This window comes from Orbicella faveolata, unplaced genomic scaffold (assembly GCF_042242905.1).
Source record: "Orbicella faveolata isolate gen_17 unplaced genomic scaffold, um_ofav_v1 contig_36, whole genome shotgun sequence".
Lineage (NCBI taxonomy): Eukaryota > Metazoa > Cnidaria > Anthozoa > Scleractinia > Merulinidae > Orbicella > Orbicella faveolata.
The window spans coordinates 16,337,442-16,346,355 of NW_028301565.1; the positions used below are offsets into that span (position 1 = coordinate 16,337,442).

General features: G+C 38.2%; 1 protein-coding gene across 1 annotated transcript; it reads right to left on the reverse strand.

Annotated features, from left to right (window-relative positions):
- Positions 1–1,724: 1,724 nt before the first annotated feature.
- Positions 1,725–8,899, reverse strand: LOC110040342 (mediator of RNA polymerase II transcription subunit 27-like). Its single transcript, XM_020745560.2, has 8 exons — positions 8,622–8,899; positions 6,187–6,334; positions 5,602–5,717; positions 5,139–5,229; positions 4,320–4,424; positions 3,459–3,497; positions 2,858–2,935; positions 1,725–2,619 (listed from the first exon to the last, which is right to left on the reverse strand). Exons 1-8 carry the CDS (start codon positions 8,882–8,884, stop codon positions 2,470–2,472), a joined length of 990 nt encoding a protein of 329 aa, XP_020601219.2. The 5' UTR covers positions 8,885–8,899; the 3' UTR covers positions 1,725–2,469.
- Between the last annotated feature and the right edge of the window lie 15 nt (positions 8,900–8,914).

Here is an 8,914-nt window from a genome sequence, read left to right on the forward strand (position 1 = left end):
GTAATCGATCAGTAATCAACAAGTAAACCGCTGATTGGACATTTACTATTGTCGACAATCAATGAGTAATCGATGACTGATAGGTATAGTAGGCCACAAGATTTTTAACCACTTTAACCGCCGTTCATATTGTCATCGATTTTATTGATTGCTCATTAATTTCACCCAATAGGGCATGGTATATAACAAGATTTTCTCCGGAAATTGAATACCATTACCCTATGTTAGTCACAAGCACGGGCGATTTGGATATGCATTAAGTTGTTCACGATACAATCATAAACAAAGACACCTTTAAAATTATAATTCAAACCCCGCCTAAGTAAGGGTTTTTTTATTTTTAGTCCACCGTTTCTCCTCTCTTCTGTTCGTTTTGTTTATTTATTCGTTTGTTTCTTAATCAGTATTGTATACAGCTCTCAAGTTCTAGCATAAAGACGGCATGGGTCTTTTTCATTGTAGACTGTTCACAGTCCCCTATTTTTTCGTGCGAGCGAAACTGGGGAGAGTACAAAATGCCCGTGGGTAGGGGTGGTGGAGGGCACGGCAGACGGAAAATCTATTTTTACCGGCCCTATTTTTTTCGCCCCTTCACCTCCATGCTATTAACCCCACCGCTACTACCCACGGGCATTTTGTACTCTCCCCAGTTTCGCTCGCATCAAGAGACCAAGATGGCGGCCCGTTGAACTCAACGATCGACATCTACGATCTCACGGAAAAATAGGGGACTGTGAACAGTCTATTTTCATTGCGCTGTTTGTTCTATTTTTTCCTTTGTTTTGGTCTTTTCTGGCTTGTCTGTCTGTCTGTCTGTCTGTCGGTCGGTCGGTCTGTTTGTTTGTTATAATTATAAGCAAATACGAGTCTGAGACCCCAAAGCAATCACGTATGTACAAAGATCAGAACAGGCTACAGACTTGAACCGACAGAAAAGAAACTACAGACGGCCGACCCAGACTACCAGCGACAATCCCACCAATTTTCAAGTGGAAATGATAAGTTGACTGGTTGCAAGTCAGCAATACCAGCTTGGATTTGAAGATTAGATTTGACAGTTAATAATCCGTAAATACTGGCCCACGGTGTAGTGTTTCTGTTGGCCAGCTTTTGTTTACAAGTGTTTGTAGTGATGATTTTCTCAGTTACATAAATACAGTTTTTGGTTTAATCCATTCATTCCTTGTTTCGCTCTGTTTAAACAGAAACAAAACACATGGCATGCACTGTTGGCTCTAAAATTCTCACCAACCCAAAGAGTTTATGTTTTTTAATTGACCCTTGTGATTTTGGTTTTAGGTTTATTCGGTTCGAGTTGTTCGCTCGTTTTTTTGTTTTGTTTTTTTGTTTGTTTGTTTGTTTTTTGTTTTTTGTTTTTTGTTTTTTGTTTTTGTTTATGATCAATCTTTGTCTAGAAAATGGCTAGTAAAATGAAGCTGTCACAATTACTCATATTCATATCTGCGCAGAGTGCACTAATTCATCTCACATCAGTGCCCGCCCCGCCCCCCTCCCCCCCAAGACCCATTTATTTACTTATGAAAGTCACTCCAACGGCTATGAGATTGAGAGTTCAGTAGATTAGTTATAGGTTTCAGCTCTGCAGCTATCACAACTACATAATACATATTTCGTTCCAAATGTGAAGCGCGTTGTTTTCTCGCATGACATTATAGTAAAATAAACCCAATACCAGTTTCAATGCCAGTTTAAAAGTCAAGAGATATGGGTGAACATGGCAATATTTTTAATACGATGTTGTTTTTGGAAGGCTCATGTACATTTACAGGGATCACTTGATTTGTGGATGCAGATTGACCAGTGTTTGTTTTGACGGATTTGAGGTTTGGTAGTCCCGCGTTCAAATCCTTACACCAGTTATGACCACTAGAGTTAACACACGCAGTGGCGAGTTCACCTCCATGTCGCCACGTTAATAATGTTAACAGCTAACTGTTATCAGCCTCCCAATAGCTGGAAGTCTTCACAGTTTTAATTTTCTTTTGCAGTATTGTTTTGCAGTATTTGATGTTAGCATGGACAACAGTTCTAAGTATATCGAATCTTTGGCAACGTTGACCTTCGGCATTCATTTTAAACAGTCGAAAGTGGTGCCGGAGAGTTCCGAATAACAATCCCCCAATCAAGAGAAAGTCCTAAGCCTGATATTACCAAGGTTACTACAGACACCTGGCGAAGGAAAAAACTCCACCTTCACACGACACCAGGCCTGAATGAAACCCCGGTCATGTACATAAACAGGGAACCCAAGCCATTAAAATTATCCAACCACTTGTACGTCAACCTTGTCCCAAATTTGAGCTTCACAAAACCTCTTCCAAAACTTGCGCTGCCTTTGCGAAAATAAGGTTTTTCGAGTTTTAATAAGTTTCTCTCTTTCTCTTCTTTTTCTTTATGTTCAACAGCCTGCCACAATCAGTCCGCCGTAACAAAGCTGTATGCAAGTAACTAAGGCCTGCATTGGTAGTGGTAGGGTGATAGATCTTCGTAAGTTCGCCAGCAAGGGGGTAGTAACACATTGTCTGCCTCCTCCCTTAAGTGATGGCCACAGCCCACACACTTAATGGAGAAAAGAGCTTGAAAACTGTTCAACCACCTCTGAAAGACAAAGCAACAACGCCAATGTTTTCGTTGTTTTCACTACACATGAGGGAAAATTTCGTGAAAACATATATATATATTGGGACTATCGCCAATATAAGTATTTTAACGCACGCGTAAAGCGGATTTAAATTGTGAATATCAGAGATGTAGAGGCTAGCTTAAGTCTGACGACTTAAATTTGTAACAAGAGTCACTCCTACAACCAATGATCACCAAACACTATTCAACTTACCAAGAAGCCTCGCACTTGAGCTGTGGGATCGGTAGCAGAGTAGTAATGTAATACTACAGACGTGGCATAATCTGTTATCTGAGGGATAACAATTACAAGACAAGCGTTACCTTTATAGCCCATCCTTAATTTGTCACACAACGCTTCCTTCGGGGCATAGCGTGACAACCTTCAAACGTTCATGTATGTACAGCCATGTGATTATCGGGTTCTTGATAGAAGCAGATTCTTTCTTGGCTCGCAATCCTTTAGAAAACAACACCGTGAACCGGCAGCCAGTGCAGAAAAAGCCGTCCACCGCTACACACGTTGTCAATTCATTTAGTAAGCACAATCATACCACCTTGACCATACCTACAGTAGAGTTCTACAGTAACTATGAAAAATCAAGCCCAATAAAGGTGGTACAATGTATGATAAAGAAAAACTTTTTGACTGATTTAGGTTGGGTTGGACGGAAAAATATTCGGTTCTAAGTCAAGGAAGTTTTTGTGCTCAGTCCATAAGCTATGACCGAGCCACCAAAATCAACATAACACTTGTGACGGGGTTGAAATCTGCTACAAAGCTTCCAGTTCTCCAAAACATTGTTAGCAGCTACCTTGCTAAATACAACGTGGCGTGACGGAGACTGTGATTCCTACAAAAGGAAAAAAAACCAACGTCACACTAAGGACAACAACAACAAAACGTAAAAGAACAGTCAAGCGAGGCCGAGCGCGAAGAACACGCACGAATTTGGGACCGGGAAAGGAAAGGCGTGGGTACTAGGCTAATGGCAAGGCAGATTGTTGAATCGTAACAAACACTTCATACGTCGTCAGGCTGGTTTGCCAGCAACTGTTGCAGGATAACAAATAAGACGTTCTTCCGCTGCGAGAACACACAAACCGGCGCCAGAAGTGCTAATGCGGTGTTTTGCGGTTTACCTGCAAGAATTTTTGGGAACGCAAGAAGTTAAATATCTAAGCGCAAGAAACCGCAAGTTACAATTCTAACCGCAAGCCGCAACAAACGCAAGAAGTTGTTGAGTCCAGCCGCTTGACGTTTTGTTTATCTGATCTCACAATGTATAGCTTTAAAGGCGTGCGCCTACAACGAGCGTTTACAGCCGAGAACCATGGCAATAAAAACGTCAATTTGGGCAACTACTAAGTGTCACAAAATGTAGCAGTACCAACTGTGAAATGTACATGCATGCCAGCAGTTACTAAATGCTCTCCTATTAGAATCTTATGATTTTACCTGGTGTATTTCTCTCTCCTTTTTTGCATAACATTCAAAACATGATTGCAAAGATGTGTCTTCAGTATAAAATCTTTGGGTCAAGCTTTTCCCTACACAATGCAACAATGTCTCTTTCTTGTGAATTGTGCAAATTACAACCTTAGGACAACTGTTGATCATTGATGTTCCGTGGAACAATCAGGCCCTCTTAACTGAGCAACACGAGCATATTCACCTCTTTTTCCAGAAGAGAGCTCTCCTGTATTCCTCTGATGATCACCTGGTCGATTTCTGTCATGCGCAGTACTATTGTAGCTTTGAGTGTCTTTGGTACAAGCACCTGTTTGGGATTACCTACACTGTTAGTAGAAGTATTTTTATCAGATTTCAACCACTTTAGTAAGCTTTTGTAAAGATCAAACCAAATAAAAACAAGTACAGCCCTGAAGGTCCAGTTGAGGTTTAGATATACATGTACATTAAATGGTTGCAAAATGACCATATTCATATCACAAGTATTCCCTAATTTTGTTTGTTACTTTTAATGTTAATGTTAGCAGAAAAATCCATCTCAATATACCCTGATTTTAAGCATCCTTGCTCTATTTTGATTTTGTATCAAGAGTATTTCAGTGATCTTCGTAAGGTAAGTGGTTCATAGTGCCAGAGCTTATCCTGGTTTCTGCAGCATGAAGTGACTAGGAGTATTTCTACTTAATTCCCCCTGGATGGGATGCTAGTCCATTGCAAGGTTACCACCCAGCATGAAATTCGCTGGTACCCATTTCTACACCTGGGTAGAGACAGGCACTGTGAGAGTATAGTGTCTTGCCCAAGAGCACAACACAAGGACCCTGGCCAGAACTCAAACCCGAACTGCTTGATCCAGAGTACTGTACGCTAATGTTTAGGCCACTACATTTCCCACAATTTGTTGGTTTTGTTGTTTTTTTTTAATCTCTGCTTGAAAGGAAAAAACTACACATTACAAGAAGGATTCCTGACAAACATGTAGCTTATAATAATCATGACCTGAAATGCAAAAAAATCTAACCTTCAGAACATGGGCACCACATGCACTAGCTATTGACAACTCTAAGCGAGGATACAAAGCCTTGCAGTCCTGCAAGGCCTTCTGTATTTCCCTAAAAAAAGCAATCAACAGCCACGTTACTATCTGCCATCAGCTGGCAATTTTGCTATGCACAGGAAATGATTTGCCACCAACTTCACACAAGAGTCCACCTATCCTGATTGATAACAAATCCATCTCTACCTAAGCTTTACTGCCTATTGCTTCCTTAATCCTGTCTACTACAATACATTTTGACTGGGCTCAATAAACAAGGCCACCGTAAGACTAGAGTGACAGTAGTATGCTCATTACACTGCACATGACTTTCATGTTCATGCACTATTTCTTTCAAACAATAAAAAATGACAAAGAGTGTTAGACCCTAGAATCACAAGTGGAGTGAACATCATGACCTGTATGATAACCTTCTCCCAATATTTACCCTTTCAAATTTGTCTTTGCCCTCTTTGCTGATGAGGGTGAGCGATCCAAGCTTTGTGCAGCTGGGGGATGATGTCTTTTTAAACACAATAAAGCGTGTTGAGCCTCTGAAGTCAGCTGCCAGTTTGATCACAAGAAAAAAATCTTTTCGTAAACCAACATAAAATCACAAACATTGATACATGTAGAATGTACATTGACCATAAACTCTGTTACATGACAATGTAGGTTTTCACACAAGGTAGTCTGTCTACAATCATTTCTCTTTTTTGCTCTGTTTTAGTTTGTAATACTTCTTATAATATATACTACTTCTGATCACTTTATTCTGTTCTGTGTACTTTTCAATTGTCTTTCATATCATATTGAACTTCAAAATAGTAAATGTTATGAAGCATTACTGTGTATTTCAAGATTTTAGTAGTCGCTTAATAATATGTTACTTGATACAATATCGAAAAACAAAACGAATGCATGTACACGTACTTTCCAAAGCTTAATAATGCCATGAAAAAGTCCTCTTAACAACACCCTCGTGTTTGCATTAATGATGCACAGAAGCACGTAAACTCTATTCAGTTATTACCTTTTCATGCCAGTCGTAAGTCTCTAGAAGTTTGTCATAGAGAGGGGTTTTGTCTTCAACTGGATCCAAGCTTAAGAGTCCTGTATTTCCCAAGGAAGGAGATCGACCATCCAATGAAGAGAGTCCCTCATTTGCTTTATCTAGCTCGCTGTTTTAAGAGCATGAAAGAAACAAAAAATTCCATTCAGACTTTCACAATTCTAAAATAGATAGCTTAAGCTTTATTTAGCCAGTCTGCTTTGTCCATTGTTGGCTGCAAGAGGCTTGGGTTCCACACTAAAAACACACCAACAACACTGGTCCTAATACACAAAATTATAAAACTTTAGCTAAAGTTCCAAAACTACATGTAAGCCTAATGGTGTTTTTTATTATTATTATTATTATTATTATTATTATTATTATTATTATTATTATTATTACAATCTCGTAGAGAAGGTTTCTAGGGCATTTTGGAAATAACTATAAACATAGACATGACCTATGGTTAAACAATGCGTAGGGTAAAAATGCTATCTATCATTGATTGTGAAGAGAGTAAGAAGAAGAATTACAAAGAGAAGGTTCATAAGGTAGAGGATATCTTAAATAATTGGAGAAACAAGAGATTAACTTTAATTGGTAAAATCGCAGTTATTAAGGCTCTAGCTGCATCACAATTTGTCTATATTCTGTCATCAACAACGTCATGTTCAAAATCGCTCAAAGAAACAAACAATCTTCTTTTTAAATTTCTTTCACATAACAAGGGCAACAAAATTAAGTGGACTGAAATGATAGCAGATTACCAAGATGGAGGACAGAAGATGCTAGACATAATAGAATTTAATAAAGCCTTGAAAATTTCATGGATACTTAAGTATATTTCAAATGACTGCAAATCTAAATGGAAGTGCTTTTTCAATTTTCATTTATCTAAGGTAGGCGGGAAATTAGTTTTTCTCGGTAATTTGGCGCCAAAAGATGCCAAAAAACTTCATTTAAAAGATGATTTCATCCAGGAACTTATTGAACTGTGGACGGACTTAAATTATAGGAATTCCTTTGCCTCTCAAGCTAATTTCAGTGCTGGTCATATTTGGAATAACTTGATGATCAGAATCACAGGCAAGACTATATTTTATGAACACTGGGCTAATGCAGGGGTGATGAAAATTAACGATCTGATGACAAGTGATTTAAGAATAATATCTTACGGGTGTTTCAAAGATAAGTTTAGTTTTCCAGTTTCGTTCCTTGAATTTTGTGGAGTAACCTCAGCTATCAGGAGTGCTACGAGATCTCTGAAGTTGACATTACCAGGAGAAAAAAATCTAGAAAATGTACTGCTTAAGTTAACTCGTCTAACAAACCAAGTCAGGCAGCTTACCAAATCCTTGTCACCGAAAAATGTACTCACCCAGAAAAAAGCCAAAAGAAATGGATTAGAGACTGTGAACTCGACGATGTGGAAAGTTTGGACTGGGAGTCAATTTATCTACTACCTAGGATATGTACATTAAGCACGAAATTAAGGAACTTCCAGTTCAGATTTCAACACAGGAGAATAGCTACAAACTCTTTTCTATTTAAAATTAAATTTTCAGAATCAAATCTTTGTTGTGTTTGTCAAACAGCACAAGAAACGTTGTTTCATCTTTTCTGGGAATGCCCGATCACAGAAGCCTTTTGGAATAGCGTTCAACAATTTTTTCTCTGTTGATTTAATACCAGCCTCACAAGTTTTAGCTTTTTGCCAATGTTTAGGTCTCCAAGGAGAGAGGAGTACCTTGTTATTCAATCAATGTTTACTACTTGGTAGATTTTACATTTACTCTTGTAAGTGCAAAAATGTTCAACCATCCTCAATAGAATACGTTAATCAGGTTAGATGCAATTTAAAAGTAGAAAAACATGTTTCAATTACTACAGGAACACAAAACGCTTTCCAACAGAAGTAGCACAAAATACTCCAGTCATTATAACTTCCTGATCTCTCCTTTGAACTTTTGTTTTAACAGGTAATTTAATTAAATGATATTTAGGTTCTCCTTTACATTTTGGAACAGCTTTTAACTTAGTATTTCATGGCCCAATATATATAAATTTTTTTTTTCGCTCATATCTACTTTCATCAGTTGATAGAAGAGTGTGTTAGCAGCAGTAGCAGTATTATATCTGTTAGTTGTATTATTATTAATTTTTTTTTTTTTTGGCCCTATTAGTAATATCGTTGTTTTTTTAGAGTTAACTCCTGTAAAAAAGTTTGTTATATTGTTAGTGTTGTAAGCAATGTTGATTGGTATTGTAATTTGTAATTTGTAAGTAGTGGTAGATAGTGATGTAAGTAACTTTAGTTTTTTTGTAAAATTGTACGTAAAGTGTAGTATTGCAATTAAAAAAAATGCTATTTTGCTTAACTAGGAGGATTGGCAACATCTTTTCAATGTGCTCACCTCAAGACTTTGTGTACACTTGTAAGATTTTTCTTCAGTATTTGAGTTATATTTCCTCCCTTAGAAGTCTCGGAAGAATCCCCTGTTTCCTTGTTTACACTGGGATTAGTTGCAAGATCTTGGAAAACTTTGCTCACAGTCGCTCTTAGACTATTTGCCGTGGAAACGACCTCATCTATGCTCTTCACCTTGTCCGCCATGATTCCCAACGCGCAGCCGGAGAGACTCTGGGCAGGATATTGACCAGTGCCAGTCCCCAGCATCCTCAATATCAGTGGCAAACCGCTGATAAA

Coding starts and splice junctions, on each gene's coding strand:
- LOC110040342 (XM_020745560.2), bottom strand. CDS start 8,884: ATGCTGGGGACTGGCACTGGTCAATATCCTGCCCAGAGTCTCTCCGGC. Junction 5,718..6,186: donor CTTACGACTGGCATGAAAAG/GTAATAACTGAA, acceptor TCAAACTGGCAG/CTGACTTCAGAGGCTCAACA. Junction 3,498..4,319: donor GCTCTCTTCTGGAAAAAGAG/GTGAATATGCTC, acceptor TTCCTTTTGTAG/GAATCACAGTCTCCGTCACG.